Raw genomic sequence first — 16,573 nt, forward strand, 5'->3', positions numbered from 1 at the left:
TCATTGCGCACCCTCTGCTAACCTGTAGACTTCCTGGTGCAAGCCACATCTGATTTTCCTCAACAAACACAGAATATTTTTAGGCCAAAACAAGCCATCTCAGGCAGTTGAAAGAGGCTCACTAAAGACTCATGAACACTCCTCGTTTCCCAAACACTCCACTGCTCCCATTCTTCTGTCCTGATGTGCCGCAACGTGCCACTGTGACCACACAGACAGAGGCGGTCCTGACTAAAAATGCGCCCCGGGCAAACCATTCCTTCTCTTGGCCCCCCTTGTCTATGCTCTGAGGCGGTTGCGTTGCATGAAGCTGGAACAACAAGAAGGTCCTCCACAAAGTCACTAACATCCATGGCCTTGGCAACTACAACATGGAGACTCGTCATAAGATACAGTATTTAGTGAGATTTCTAAATGAGGGATTTCTAATCGTGAAAATGGGTCTCTCCTTAAGACGTTCTATAACTCGGTGGTGGCCTCGGCCATTATGGCATTGTCTGCTGGTCAGGCAGCATCTCGGCCCGGGACAGAAAGAGACTGGAGCGACTGGTCAGGAAGGCCAGTTCTGTCCTGGGTTGCTCCCTTGACACTCTGGAGGAGGTGGGCAACAGAAGGATGCTAACTAAGCTAAAAGCTATGATGGCCAGTCCCTCCCACCCCCTCCAGCCCGCCCTGACAGCACTTGGTAGCTCCTTCAGCCAGAGACTGTTACACCCGCGCTGCAAGAAGGAGAGATACCGACGCTCGTTCCTACCGTCTGCTGTCAGGCTGATGAATAAAAAATAACAATCATAATAATAATAATAATTAAATGATGTGAAGGAAAATTGTAAATAGTACTGCGATTTATCCATTTGTGTTCATATTGTGTTTGTTGTTTTTTTTTTCTCGGCGGCCCAGTAGTCCAGTGGTTAGCACGTCGGCTTCACAGTGCAGAGGTACCGGGTTCGATTCCAGCTCCGGCCTCCCTGTGTGGAGTTTGCATGTTCTCCCCGGGCCTGCGTGGGTTTTCTCCGGGTGCTCCGGTTTCCTCCCACATTCCAAAAACATGCGTGGCAGGCTAATTGAACACTCTAAATTGTCCCTAGGTGGGAGTGTGAGCGCGGATGGTTGTTCGTCTCTGTGTGCCCTGTGATTGGCTGGCAACCGATTCAGGGTGTCCCCCGCCTACTGCCCGGAGACAGCTGGGATAGGCTCCAGCACCCCCCGCGACCCTCGTGAGGATCAAGCGGTACGGAAGATGAATGATGAATGTTTTTTTTTCTCTTTCTCCTTTCTTCTTTCTACATACATTCTTGCTGATGGAGGCTGTAAATTTCCCCAGTGTGGGACGAATAAAGGATATCTTATCTTATCTTATCTTATCTTATCTTATCTTATCTTATCTTATGGCATTGTCATTCGTATACATTCACAGCATTTATAGTTGACAAAAGTTTTAAAAAAGGTAAAGACGCACTCACTCACGCACGCACACACACACACACACACACAGAGGCTTGGGGAGTAACGGAACACATGTACCCGCGTTACTATTCAGAATGCAAAAAAAAATGTAATTGGATTCCATTGCAGCTACAGTAAAAAAAAAAAAGCATAATCACGTTACAGGTACATTTATTAAAAATGGGGATTATTTCGCAGGATCACGTGCATCACGTGTTTACGTGTTTATTTGAGCACTCAGAGCAACAAATGGATAAATAGTCACAATTGTGTGGCTCACAGGGGCGCAGTGTTGGCCTGAGCAAAAGGGTGTAAACGTACAGTCAGGGAGGCAGGGGGAACTGGCTATGTCGTGTCCTCCACACGCAGAGGAAAGGAGGAAATGATGACCGCTATTTGGAACGTACTCATCGAAGGAACGATTTATCATCTTTTTCAAAGAAAAGTTTGAGCTAAGAGAGCTGCTACGATGGGGCTCGGCTGCTCGCCTGCTGCACCAATTAAGTTTCACCTTGCGTTGCAAATCACCCACAGATTTACTATGTTGAAACCGTATTAACGTTAAAAATGGCTAAACATGGGACGGTGAATAAAAATTGTACGAATTCTAATTATGGGTACGTCACGAATCGTCGTTAGCTGTGCGTGTACTCACACGCAGCTCACTGTGGGGAGTGAGGTGACTGGGAAGATACTGCTGCAAATGTTGCCTGGACTGGATGGACACACCAAAAATCCGAATTCGTTGATCGTACCAACATAAGCGGACACCTTCTGATTGGTTTTTAACTTAATATGACGTATTTCTGTTTTAATGCCTAAAATTGCAGCGCCCGTTTCTTTGAATTAACACGTTGGGAAGAAATTAATATATTTTGACGATTTTTTTTAAAGATTCATAACTTTGGGTTGCATTCATGACGGGGGTGGTCACAAGCTTAAGAAGTCACACATGAATGGGAGCTATTTGTTTTTTTCATTGAGTACGTCTCACCTTCTTATTATCACATTCATGAAGTTGAAGAATAGCAAATCAGTGCTGTTCTCGACGGAAAATCGAGTCGGGCCAGTTCCAGGTGGAAACAAGACCGATACGCCCAAAATGTTGTCTCGAGACAGGTCTGGTGCGTTACAACACTTCTATCACAGCACTTGCCCTAACAACATCTATCTGACAATGATGGTCTCGTGAAATGTACAGTATATGCACACAAAATTCCTCCAGAGGACACACTTGTGGGTTAGTTTCGACACTGCCGACCTAGCTAAAAAAGAAAAGAGCCAGTCGGTTCCCTTGTCCTGCGTTTTTTTTTATAATTTTGTTTTTGTTCTTCCTCTGCGGGGCTGTATCGCTCAGCGAGGACGTCCCACCGGTGAGCCCTAAGAACTTCCGGCTGGGACTCGTCGGCGAGTGTTAGGGTACAGAGCCACATTGAACCCGGAGAAAGGGGACTAAGGCAACGGTAAGTCTCGCGCCATGATTTCAAGCGACACTTTGATCCAAGCAAGCATTGATGGTGCCTCGCTTCCATTGTCCTGCTTTTTGAGTTCCACGCGAAGCGCATCGAACTGATCGCTTCCATAACAAAGACCGACCAGCGGTACAAAAACACAAGACAACGTTTGCATTTCGATAACAACTCGGAGCGAAATGTACTTTGAATTTCAGAAACGAAATCGAAATTTGCATTGTCCTTTTCATTGTGTTCCGTTCCTGCAAGTCTGTGTAATAACGAGTGCATGCACGTGTAGTTGTGGCCGCTGGTCTTGCGGACTTTGTTTGGCGACCAGTCATTTTATCACTCAACTTCAAGCAAGTAGAGAGAGCCACAAAATAGAACCATTGCACCGTTCGCTTGTACACTTTTTTACAAGGCGCTTTCAACTTCGACTCAAGTTAGTCTTTAGTTCCCTCATTTTCTCTTTCTGATTTTTGGATGGGGTCACCGGCGTTATTACGAATCCCACTTGTGATGTAGGCAGGGTGGCACGAGATGCACGTTGCTAATATGGACATGTTTGTACAGAATCAAAATAATCAAGCTAGTTTGGGTTACCGTTTGGGTAAGGGGGTTTCGATTGGATTCACAATAACGCTGCAACGCTCAAATCGGATTTTTCTTTTCGCGCCAGGAAGCAATTGGTCGTAACTTGGCGAAATGCAACAGCCAATCATATGCAGCGGCATGTGTCCTGCAGCCAATCACACACGTAGAACGCGTAGTGCCTGGAAAAGCAGTGGGATTCATAATAACACTGCACGGAGGTGTGTGTGTGGGGGGGGGGGGGTCAAAACGTATTAAACCTCGCGATACTATGCATTTTTAGTGTGCTGGCACGGTACCATGGTAGGTCAGTGCGTCCGCCATATTCGATGTGGCAGATCTGCTCGTAAATTCACGCAAGTCTGAACTGCAGAAAGAGAAATTCCAACAAAGTGCAAAAGATTCATGCCCTTCGTTCACCCATCCCTCCAGTCCCACAAGAACACACTAACACTCGTGTGGGAAAAAAGATCAGGTATAAGTAGAAATACAGTTTAATCACCTTTACTTACGTTTAAGTTAAAAAAAAACAAATACTGTCACTGATTTATAATATCAGTTTTTATAGTTATAGTTTACACACTATATATATATATATATATATATATATATATATATATATATACGATCACACACACACACACACATATATATATACGCACACACACATATATATATACATACACACACACACACACTTTTTAGAACTTTTCATAATAATAAAATCACTTTACACATAAAATACACACAACATAAAACAATTCCTTTATAATACGGACATGGATGGAAAATATTGTGCTTCTCAGAATTCACGCTGTATTTTAATGTCAGTTGACTTCCTCTCTCTGTATTTGTTTTTTTTTTTTTTTACATTGTGTCATCATTCATGGAGGTTGAAAATAAGTGATAATGAAAGACATTACAGATGTCTTCTTTAATGGATGGGTTAGAATTAAAAAGGTTTTAGTTGGTGTCTCTATTCAGTTGTTAGCCAATATTCAATTAATTTTCCTTTCATCAAAATTTAAGGACACAAAAAAATGTAAGCTTTGAGGTCAATAAAGATTCCTTCTAATAATCATGATCCCCCTCCCCCCCCCCCACAATCATCCAGCCCTATTCTCCATATCACCCTTTTGGGGGTTTCCTATATTGTAAGTGAAAAGGCTCATGCAAAGTTGTCAGTTTTTTTCTCTTTCTCTCTCATTACCATACAGACAGCCTGACAAACAATAGAGGATTTGGAATTATACGGCACCCAGTCGCACCCGTCACACATGCCCGCGCCTAAAGGCAAGGTCAACTTCATGATGAGCACTGTATTTTTGGGACTACAAATCACTCCAGTCGAAAAATGCATCTTGAAGAAGAAAACATAAGTCGTACTGGACTCTAAATCACATTTTTGAGGGAAATTTATTTCCCAAAAACAAGAGACGAAGAACAGTGGAGCTTGGACTGAGACCCAAAATCAATTAATTCAATGATTTTGGGGGGGCAGTGGGGTGAGGATTCAAAGGAAATTTTGATCGCATTTTTTAATAGACAGTTCTTATCATAATTCGAGTCAACCACCGATCTGTGCGCAGCCAAAATTAAAATATATAATTTCACATGCTCATAAATGTTAACTACAAGAATCTCCTACTCCTGTACCACTGAAAGTTAATTTACAGTAAAGATTGCCGGAAAGACAACGGAGAAAGATTGAACACAAATGGGGGCCCAAAGACAATCATATCCTGCAGAATTCAAGCTGCAAGTTGTGAAATACGCAGCCAAAAACGGTAATCGAGCAACAGGAAGAAAGTTTGGAGTGAGTGAGACTAGTGTGAGGTCATGGCGAAAAGCGAAGGTTACTCTTCTTGCAATGAAGAAAACGCAGAAAGCTAACCGCGGGCAAAAAGCAAGATGGCCACAGCTGGAGGAACGAGTGCATAGATGGGCGCTTGAACTACGTGCTGCCGGGAAACGCTTGTCAACCACTAAGTTACGTCTCCAAGCCCTGGTAGTTGCCAAGGAGATGAATTTTAGTGACTTTGCGGGAGGACCTTCTTGGTGTTTCCGCTTCATGCAACGCAAACGCCTCTTTATCAGAGAACAGAAACCGGTGGGCCAAAACCAGCCAACAGACCTCCAAGGCAAGGCCGACAGTTCCCGTGAGATCGGCACAACCATGAAGAAGTAAGCAAACTACATGAGTATGTGGCAAAAGAGCATCATCCACTCTCTAAGTCAAGTCAGAAAAATCCTTTACAAGAATATGTTCAATGCACCTCCACTAGTCCTAACTCATTTTACACATACTGTTTAACACTTGTACTTTTTGCTGGAGCACCATGGGCCCTTGAGGAATGAAATGTCAACACTTTTACGGTATGGCTGACACGCATTAGGTTTGACCTGCAAAATGGCGCTTATTCATGAGATTACACGTACCTGTGACGTCAGTGAATACTATCTATAGTGAAGATAATTGATGAATGAAATGCATTGAGGCATAAAAAAAGAAAATAAATGTTATGAAAGCCATATTTTTTCTGCCAAACATCGGCCTAAAAAAACAAGATCGGTCAGGCCCTAGTATAAAGATGGTATTCTGATTCATCTTGTATTTTTGGAAGACGAGTTAAGCAGCAAAATTCACCTGTTTTTCTCTGTCTCTGGGGGCAGCCATTTTGCCACTTGCTGTTGACTGAACGTGACCTCACAGTTGCTCAGGGTTCAAGTAACAACCGTCACGACTTACCTCTTTTTTGAGTTGGGTCATGTGATGTTTTGAAGCTGAGCTCTGACACTCAGTGATGTCAATTTCAGTCGTCAGCAAGTGGCAAAATGGCCGCCTCCTGGAATGGATAAAACGGATGGATTTTTCTACTTAATTCATATTCCACAAACAATATCTTAATCAGGATACTGTCTTTTGTCTAGTGGGGGTGCATAAAACATATGGTAAAGAACATTTTTCGCCATACTTCCATTTGTTTATTGTTGTCATCAATAAAGATGATTCTGATTCTGATTTGAAGTAGAAGTACAGTTACTAGTTTAAAAAAAGCAGTAAAAAAGACACTGGTAAAAGTAGTTGTGCTAATTCAACTCCCATACTAAAGTAAAAAAAACGGAATATACAATATCTGTTTAGTAGATGTGCTGATTGAACTCCCATACTCAAGTAAAAAACAAAACAAAACAGAATATACAATATCTGTTTAGGTGCGACGAAATAGGGGCTGGGAATGAAACTTCTCAACATCTTTGTTCATTTAGTTGTCATCTTTTCCCTTCCTGACAATCAGCAAGATGAGAAAGCAAGTGATCGTGAGCCCAGACTCGATCCCAGATGAGGCGGATGGGTTAAATTCGCTGATGTGGCTCAATACTCTTCTGAAGACCAAATTCCAGGAGATGCAGCACATTTCTTCAGGTTCGTATCATTTCAGCAGATCAAAATGGCCGCTTTGGACCGCCTTTCCAAAAACGCTTTCATGGTGGACTCACATTGCTGACATTTGTATTACATTTATATTACAGGCGCTTGTCACTGCCAGATCATGGATTGCGTCATCCCAGGTTCCATAGACATGAGCAAGGTGAAGTTTGATGCACAGGCTGAGTATGACTGCAAGCACAACTTCAGTCTCCTTCAAGAAGCCTTCACCAAGAACCACATCACAAGGGTACGGTGTTTGTTTACTTCGTTAAAGATGAGTTGAGGTAACTTGAGTTGAAGAGTTCATACTTGAGGAATTGTTTAGCTGGCCCTTTTTTGGGGGAATTTTGACCAGCTTCACATATTTGTAGCTATTTGTATTATTATTTTTAATTCATTTTTTCCCAGGATTTCTTTTCTCCCCATTTCACCCCGTGCTTTTCGGGGAAATATGCAAAGACAGTTTATCACAGTTTTTTGAAAATTTGCGGTGCGGCGCCTGTGTGTGTGTGTGTGTGGGGGGGGGGGGGGGGTTTGCTGAATTTAAAAAAATCCCCAAATGTAATTCGGTGGCTGTCACTTCCACACGGATTTCCACGGCGGGCATTTGCGGGCGAGGCGGGTCTCTCTCTCCCCCCTGCAAATAGCAAAGATCGACTGCAATGCTTTTACAATAGCTGTTTTCTCTCAACACCCCCTTAATCTCAATGAAGCATTATCCCTGTTCATTATTATAAGAGAAATAATAATCAAGGAAATTTGTTATTATGTGTAAAACTAAAAAACAGGGTTGTCCCAATCATGTGATGTCCATCTGATAGGCACAGTGTGAAAAAGAATGGCTGTTGAAAGTTGTTCCAAATTCGTTCCAAATCTGTTTACCTGATTTGAACCATTGCTGCTTTAAATCTATATCAAAAGGCATCGAGTTGTGATACCTTGTATGTTGTTGCACCTGTTCCTCTATTTTTTGACACTATTTGTACCATTTGTTTTGTGTTATCTCTTGCTTTTTCTCTCTCGTACTTTGAAATTAAATTTGGGATGTCCCAATCCATGTGATTGGAAATCCAAACACATGACTTTCACCCGATCTGGCATCGGGCGAAAAAAATCAGTTTCAATCATTTTATGAACCTATGAAGGCCATAAAGCGACAAAATAGTTCACGTGTGACGTGTAAAAGAAAACACATGCGGACCACCCGAACCCCCAGCATGGCCAAATTCCCCAAAATGGTCAACCATACAAAACTGCGCACCAAAACGAAGATACTTCTGTTTTTACACCAAACACACCTGCGCTCTATGTCCTACGACTCTGACTCAGGTGCCCAAAAAAATGTAATTGGGGCATTTGAAACATATTCATATTGTTTTAAATGTGTGTTTAAAGACCGTACATTTGAAATGATAGAAATGCCATAAAAAATTCCAGAGTGTATTAAAATAGACTATTTCTACGTTTCTGCTTTCCTTGATTATTGGTGCCACTCTGGAGCGTAACCCCACCCGTGATTGTCGGGGGGGATGGATTCCACTTTTTAAGATCGGTGTGCCGATTGTGATATTTCACCTGAGGATGCCAGTCCAAGAGCTAAAACGTGTCACATTTTCTTTTCCTTTAGAGCATTCCATCCGATGAACTCATAAGAGGGGATATTAAAATCAACTTAGAGTTCCTGTTATGGTTTAAAGCCTTCTACACAGCCAACGTGACGGATGAAGAATACGATGCCGTCAACGCTCGGAACAACCGTGACATCAGCCTGTATATGCCATCCAAGCACCGTACAAAAAGTAATTTCATTCTTCGCCATCCTCTGTGACAGTAACACGAGGTTGTGGCTTATACTTTTGATCACAGCATGAAATGGAATCGCATTTTCAATTCCCTAGACAGCACAAGACTGGACTCTGCTGATCTGGACTGTGAACTCAAGAAAGCCGAGCCACTCGACAACATAAAGGTGTCCTTTAAGTTGATTCAGAAACACTCTTAGTATTTATTTTGGCGATGCTCAACAAGGACACTAAAGAAGACTTTTTTGCCATGACATTCCTTGTATGGAAACCCTAAATGACATGGAAGAAGACAAAAAAAACTTTGCATTCCCTCACAACCATTTCATTGCCAGGGAATGCAAAGTATTTTGGCTAATTTTAAATTAAAGAATGGCCCTAACTGATTGTCAAAATAGTGATCAACTAATAATCAGTTGTTAATGAATCAACTAATTGTTGCACCTCGATGACAAACACGAGAGAAGCTTGGTTAGACTGCTTGTGTTTCACACATCACATATCAAGCAGAGCTCGCAGACAGTAAAACATCCGTCGTCAATTTTTACTCCTTCGTCATGTTGTTCACGATGAAAGCAAAATTAATCTACACTAGAGATTCAAACCAAGCCGGCGTCTCATCAAATTTTCACATGCATGCACGGCGTCATTGCAAAACTATTGTCAAACTACAATACGGTACGCTCTGCGTGGGACAACTACAGCTGGGGATGGGATTTAAAGACACGTGATACTATGCATAATAAACACTATACTACTGCATAATATGCATCACTTGATTCTTTTCTGTGCATTTTGAAATGAATCCTCTTATTTCCAGGTTGAGACCCCGGGAATTGCAGATGACGAATCTCTGTTTGACAGTGAATGCTCAATAGAGAGCAACGGTGAACGCATGTCAGACAGTCCCGATAAGCAAAAAATCCCACAAGGTAACACAGTCACTGGTAAGTTAAAAAAAACTGCAGTGGCATTATTGTCTTTGAACCCTTTGAAATGGTTTCATTTGAAATGTTTTTGGAGACACGGCGATGCCACCCTTGAATTTATTCATTTTGTATTGAATCTAATTGACTATATGGTCCAACTTTTTAAAAAATGTATAAAAGTAGTTTGTAAATCAAACAAAAATGGTGGCATGCAATGATTTTGGATCTATGCTTATTGAAGTACCATCATATCTATTCCATTTTATTTTCAGAACAAAATGAGGTCTATATGAGATATTTAAAGCCATGTCACGTCGCCCTTACAAAGTTAAAAGGTAAGAAGCACAAGTACGGTCTAGTAAGTATATTTTTGCCGAGTAAAATCTCCATGTACAGATATTTGCAAAAGTCACACGAGACCAGGGGTCTCAAACTCATTTTTGTTGCGGCCCACATGATAGGTACTGTTTCCCTTGGAGGGGGGTTATGACTAAAACTATATAAAGAAGTCACGAATAATGTTTTATTCTATTGTATACTATTGTAATGATGGGTTTGGTCACAAGACAATGCTTACAATATGTCACCGATTTATTACATATGGAAATTTGAGATTTTGGTACAGATTTTAGCAAGCATCATTGAAGTTTTCATCTTTGATTTGCTTTCGCGGGCCACTTAAAATGATGTGGCGGGCCACATCTGGCGCCCGGGCCTTGGGTTTGACACCTGTGCACTAGACACTACAAATATTTGTCTGCAAAGGATCTGAAAGCCAAGCCAGTGACAGCAAGCTGTAAAACTGGTGCAGGTGTACTTTGAGGAGACTAAAAGCGAATATAGTGCCATGAACACAATGATAGTGTCTGTTTTGCTTTACTTCCTTAGACCTGAACATACATGACAGCCCTCTTGGAGAGAACGGCGATTCTGGCAAAAGGGTACATTTCCTTTTCTTTTCTTCAAATACCACTTACGCGACCGTCCTCCTTTGTGTCAACTGTGTGTGATGGCTGAAATGGATGAATGTCATTTTGTGAACATTAAATGTCATTTGGCACCCGCTGGTTAGGGACTGCTACTCAGACATCACTTTCCAACCTGGGTGCTGTGGGAGATTATTAGGGGAACTTCGGCATTTGTCGGAAAATTATGAATAACAAGCTTAACTTTGCTCACCAATCAGTTTTTTTTTTTGGGGGGGGGGTAATGTTTTTGTCTGGATTTACATATTGAAAACCTGCTCCAAAAATGCCTCCAACTGTGAGTCATACAGTACAACTTGATGATTTCCCGATATATATCTTGGACCCTTGGGTTTGGTTTGTACTTGTGGAAGCCCTTCTCCGATTGGCTGACATACTTCCCACCAATATGGCTTCCCCAAGTAAACATGTCAAAATATTTCAACCGGTTTCACTTGCCCTAAAAACTCAACTTACCGGTCAATGGCATAAATGGAATAGAATCGCTTTTTATTCCCCATCTTTTTATTTATTTCTTTTTTTTTAAAGGTGGGACTTTTGAGCTTTTTGAAGAGTTCGTTCCATCTCAGAAGATGGTGGCCGCTAGTCATGTTGCTCCTGCTATCAAATAGCGTGCCAAACATGCTTAGGCTGTATGCATATGCAATACTGTATTGCCTGATTTCCGACCACAAACTTAGGGTGTAATTGGTTATCCCTCAGGGGGCCACGAGGGGAGGTCTTGACTGGCATTGCAGTTTACGCCAGAAGCCACAAGCGCGCACAGTGTTTCAGGCTGAGGGCGACGTCGCTTCCAGACTTGTAAGTGCAGTGATGGGCACTGTGATTGTTGCGTTACTGCCACTGTCGCAAATGTACGATTGCAACTCAAAGGAATCCGACACTTTTGAATATGTCACCGCAAATGGAAACCATGCAACACTACGGCAGATATCGGCGGCATTGGCCAGTGAAAAATTGCAGATGAACAACAAAAGTACTTCTCAGTCATTTCAGACTTGCAACTCACCTTCAACAAACATGTAAAAAAATAAATAAATAAAAAGCCAGGAACACCAAAAAAAAAACATCTGATATGGCAAAAAAACATCTCCACTGTTTGAGCTTCGCCCACCTGGAATCTTGTTTCACAAACAATTACGAAAGCCCTTTAAACAGTTCTATTACAGAGCCATCAAGGTTTACGATAAAAGAGCTTTACCACATCACCAGTGGAAAGTGGACTTTAATCATGCAACAGAGCTTACTGTTTTTTTTAAATGGTACTATTTACACACACCCAATTTCTTTTTTTTCTATTTGTTCACTTGTGCACTTGGAGTTTTGCATCTTGCAGTGTCATGAATATACCACCAGTGGGCTCACAACCAATCTGTAACTAATGATATGCGAGGAAGTTTCATACTGGTCTGATGAAAATATGTTTCCCTTTTTTAAAAAAACAAACAAATACAAATTCAGGTTAGCGATGCACACATTTGGGACCTAGTTTAAGGTCAACTTATGATATGCTGATTTTTTTTCTCCTCTAACTTTCAGGCGGAAAAGACGTCACCCAGGCATAAAGCGCACAAAGGGCGACGGAAAGCCAATTACCAGGTCAGTCTAAAAGTTCAAAAGACAGTTGGACTTAGCACTGAAAATATCTTGAGCCCCGTTGAGATCAAATGTAAAACATTTGATTCCCACCCCCCCCCCCCCAACCCCCAGGATGGGAAAGGTTTTTTGATTGGCGAGCTCGTATGGGGGAAAGTGGAGGGCTTCGCTTGGTGGCCCGGCTTGGTGATTCCTTGGAAAACCAAATTTTCACCACAAGGTTTGCGGCGGGTCGAATGGTTTGGAGATGGAACCTTCTCCAAGGTTTGACTGCTGCCGTGCTATTTTAATTATATTCACGTGCTGCAGAAGTGAATCTCAAGTCTACACAAACGGACTTTCTTTCACAGATCCACACGGAAGCTTTGATGCCTTTTCGGGATTTCACCGAATGTTTCTGCAAAAATTCATTTGCCAGCGTGGCCACCTACAAGGTCGCCATCTTCCAGGTCATCGAGGTGAGAGAGTAAAATCAACCTGCTGTCTGTCACGTTCTGGAATAATCCGGAAAAGGGTGTATCCCAAAAATGTAGACAAGGATAAAAATCTCTTGACAAAAAAAGGTTTATTTACAACAAAGGTCACAAGACTGACAAAGTACAAATGTGATCGCTGCCCAGCAGGACCAGAAAACCCCTGGATAACAAAATGCGCATGCACAAGGCAAGGGGTAAAAACGAACTATGTAAATTGCTTGTCAAAAGGACATGTAAATCCAATAACGAATGAAACACAAAACAGACCGTGCTCGAAAAAAGAAAGTAAATAGTACAATAACAATAACTAACAAAGACTGGGGCAAGAACGGAAAACAAGATTGGCGAGAAAATTGCACTTGGTACGTAGAACAAGAGCAAGGCGAATAATCTGACAGCAGCATGAGCGCAAAGCAGTCCTTGATTAGTCCAGGAGGCTGGTTACAAAATGCAAGAAAGCTGCATCGCTGATGGCAACGTCCTCCGCTCCAACTGGAGCTGTAAACCAAAACACACAAACAGATCAAGACATGACAGTCCCCTCAATGGACGCCCCCCCCCCCCCTACCCCCCCAGCGGACCACCTGGTTTCGACGGCATGCTGAGTGTAAGTCCCAAAGGAGGGAATCCAGGAGTAGGGACCCCACACACCCTCTGGCCCAAAACCTTCCCAATTGAGCAGATAGTGCATACCCCTGCCCCGGTGCCTGGAGTCTAAAATCTCCTTCACTCTGTATACCGGGTCACCGTCGATAAGGCGTGGACGGGCGGATGGAGGAGCAAGTGGACATGATTCAGCTTGTTTCAGCAGGGAGATGTGGAACACAGGATGGATCTTAAAGGTAGGTGGTAGACAGGATCGCATGGAAACGGGGTTGATGACAGCCTCCACCTAGAAAGGTCCAATGTATAATGGCCCTAATTAATGTGAAGACCCCACCAGATGTAGATCCCGGTTGGTAGGTGACTCGGTGCCAGACGTCGTCTCTGATCGCCGATTGCGGACTGAGCTGCTCTGGTCTCCCTCCACACTATGTGAGAGAGAAGGTCCATCCGACCTTCTATATATGTTAGTTGCTCCATGGACAGCACTTTGTATGCAGCAATGTCTGTTTGAAAGTGCTCTATAAATACAGTTGAGTTGAGAGTTGAGTTGACCCTACTGAGACGGGAACAGAGGCGGTTGATAGCCATAATCTGACATGAACAATGACGAGATGAGGGCATCACCCACCCATGGCAGATGGGCAGCCCACAACGTCGGTTGCTCCATGTAGACACAGCGAAGGCCAGCCTCCAGGTCCTGATTAGCCCTATCTGTCCCTCCATTGATTGGCGGATGGTAGTTGCTCCCATGGCTCTACAAAATTTTCTCCAGATTTGTGAGCCGAACTCTTGACCCCAGTCGGAGACGGAATCGACCGGGATTCCATGGATGAGGAAGACATGCTTGATCAATAGTTGGGCGGTCTCCAACGATGACAGGAGCTTGGTTGGTGGAATGCAGTGCGCATCGATCCACCACAGTGACAATGACAGACTTTCCATGAGACGTGGACAGAGCAGTTATCAAACAGAGTGATATGTGAGACCATGTGTAAGACGGTACCGGGAGTGGTCGAAGCAGACCTGCAGGAGGCTGACGAGATGTCTTGCCACAAGCGCAGGCTGAGCAGGCCCCAATGAAGTCTGTGAAATCCTTCCTAGGCACGGGCCACCAAAACTGCGGCGCAATCAGTGTGCAAGTCCGGTTGATCCCAAGATGACGAGTGAGTTTGGAGAGAGTGTGCGTGTGTTATTTTCACAAATTCCTGACCAATATAAAGTGTTGAAAATGCTTTGTTCGACTCGACGACACAATGTGAATGACTCAAATGTGCCGGTTTGATTGTTTACTGATGTTTTGGTGACGCAAGGATTATGCCCAATGCCTGCAATATACTGTGAGCAAAGGGGCCTGCATTTTATTGTTCTTACGTACTTTTTGCATCATGTTAAATTCCCTCCATCCATTCTTAACCGCTTACCCCCACAAGTGTTGTGGGTACCTGACACCCAAATTCAATAATATAATTAATATACAACTTTTGTTCAATCTATGTAAAGGGGTTAGGTGTTAAAAGTGAGGACAATTTGTATTAATACATTCGGCAAAGAACGTGAAGTAGAGTGGACCGCATCATAAAATCAAATACTATTTTTAAACTAAACAAATAAATAAACAAACTTCGTTTTCAATTAGTCACAAACACGATATGTTAATTTGTGACTTCATGACCCAGCGCGTTCCTTTGGCTGTACTAGTCAAAAGGAGCGAAAGCAGAAAAAAGAATGCAGCGAGTCCAGTCTTTGTCCGACTTCGTTCGACCCCCCCTTTGCACAGGGTCTCTTGCACCCCCCTCCCTAGCCACCCACTCTTCCGGCAGCCTTTTCCCCTCACTTCCGCCGAAGGGCCACTGAGAAAAACACCTTGAGTAGGTTCGAATTGAGAACATCATCGCAAATTTGTCCCTTTCCAAAGAAGCGCGATTCGAACATCGAGAGAGTCTGGATGGTTGCGTTCACGTGCCTCGTGGAGCGGATCGCCGGGGAGCCTCAACCACTTCTGCGCTCTCAAGGCCGGTCAAAGAAGGGAGACAAAGCCACCGATCGCTGCGATTTTCAATGAAAGTTGATCGAAAATATATTTCCATGTGTTCGACTAATTTGAATTGACACGTCTTCGCCGACTGTAATAGTAAGGCGAACTCACGCGCTGATTTTTCCGATCGTTTTACGTGTCGTTAACGATTTAAAAACGGGTAAAGTCTCCGTCCCGTGTCGTCCGCATGGAGGAAAGCAGGAGAAAGAAGTCGTTTACAACTCGTGCCTTCATATCATCTGTTTCTGTCCCCGCTACTCGAGATTGAGCATGACGGGTTTAAAATTTCCCAATTCGCGTGAACTTTACTGATTCCTGATTGGTTGCAGTGACATTGGCCAAAAGAAAATGGACAAACTAATCAGTCTCGTCAATGATTATCTTTGAATAAATCGATTTTTAAACACTTTCGTCGGACAAAACTAATTCGACAAACCAAACCGCAACTGTACATCATTACCTCATAAAATAATTTTCATGATGTTGGTCAAATACGATTTAGTACGACAAAACTAATTGGACAAAGCAAACAATGTAAAACTAATATTTTAAAAAGCAGAATTAAATGTGTTTTAGTGGGGCAAAGCGAATTGCAAAGACTAAACAGAAACACTTAATTACGATCCTGAATTATTTAGTTCATTTTAGTGGGGGGGAACTAAGTGGACATACTAAAAAGTCTTGTCAATTATTACCTTTTATTACATGACAATGTACAACACTTGTACTGTATGTCAAAGATAATTTAGTGGGACAAAACTAATTAGTCAAACCAAACAGTAAAGATAAATATTTTACAATAAACAGAACTTAGTACTGTTTAGTGCACGGGTGCCCATTAGGTAAATCCTGATCTACCGGTAGATCTAAGACGGGTCCCAAGTAGATCCGAGGAGTGTCGAGAAGAAAAAAAACAAACAACCATTTGTGTGTCTTTGTACATGTTAGTAATATATTTTTTTGTGTTAATATACACTGTACACTAATCAGTCTCATTTTCACTAAAAAAATATTTAAAAAATGAAATAAAGCAGGTAAATCTTAAATTTGTGTGTGCGTGCGCGCGCCGGTAAGGGCAGATCCCGTGAGGTTAGTTGATCAAAAAGTAGATCTTCGATCCAAAAAGTTTGGGCACCCCTGGTTTAGTGGGACATAAGTAATTGGACATAGCAAACGGTGAATTATTATCCTTTGCGCACAAAAGTCAGTATGTCTGCCA

The 16,573-nt window shown here is 42.6% G+C and overlaps 1 protein-coding gene and 1 long non-coding RNA gene across 5 annotated transcripts in view; one reads left to right on the forward strand and one right to left on the reverse strand.

Annotated features, from left to right (window-relative positions):
• Positions 1-2,590: 2,590 nt before the first annotated feature.
• Positions 2,591-16,573, forward strand: part of LOC127595937 (DNA (cytosine-5)-methyltransferase 3C-like) — a 28,438-nt gene continuing 14,455 nt past the window's right edge. The window contains exons 1-13 of one of the 4 annotated variants that reach the window (XM_052057974.1): positions 2,591-2,909; positions 4,709-5,675; positions 6,791-6,918; positions 7,026-7,171; positions 8,552-8,723; positions 8,823-8,893; positions 9,547-9,673; positions 9,928-9,990; positions 10,544-10,596; positions 11,344-11,442; positions 12,181-12,240; positions 12,352-12,501; positions 12,588-12,695. In XM_052057974.1, coding sequence (XP_051913934.1) covers positions 5,209-5,675; positions 6,791-6,918; positions 7,026-7,171; positions 8,552-8,723; positions 8,823-8,893; positions 9,547-9,673; positions 9,928-9,990; positions 10,544-10,596; positions 11,344-11,442; positions 12,181-12,240; positions 12,352-12,501; positions 12,588-12,695 — 1,644 coding nt within the window. In that variant the 5' untranslated portion in view covers positions 2,591-2,909; positions 4,709-5,208. Of the gene's footprint in view, positions 2,910-4,202; positions 5,676-5,872; positions 6,482-6,523; positions 6,919-7,025; positions 7,172-8,551; positions 8,724-8,822; positions 8,894-9,546; positions 9,674-9,927; positions 9,991-10,543; positions 10,597-11,343; positions 11,443-12,180; positions 12,241-12,351; positions 12,502-12,587; positions 12,696-16,573 lie in introns of those variants that run through there. The other 3 variants (XM_052057977.1, XM_052057978.1, XM_052057976.1) reach the window with 3 other exon arrangements.
• LOC127596109 (uncharacterized) lies at positions 12,788-14,736 on the reverse strand. The gene is made up of 2 exons (XR_007961396.1): positions 13,948-14,736; positions 12,788-13,211 (listed from the first exon to the last, which is right to left on the reverse strand). It is a non-coding gene; the product is annotated as an uncharacterized LOC127596109 (long non-coding RNA).

The sequence above is a fragment of the Hippocampus zosterae genome, chromosome 2, assembly GCF_025434085.1.
Source record: "Hippocampus zosterae strain Florida chromosome 2, ASM2543408v3, whole genome shotgun sequence".
Lineage (NCBI taxonomy): Eukaryota > Metazoa > Chordata > Actinopteri > Syngnathiformes > Syngnathidae > Hippocampus > Hippocampus zosterae.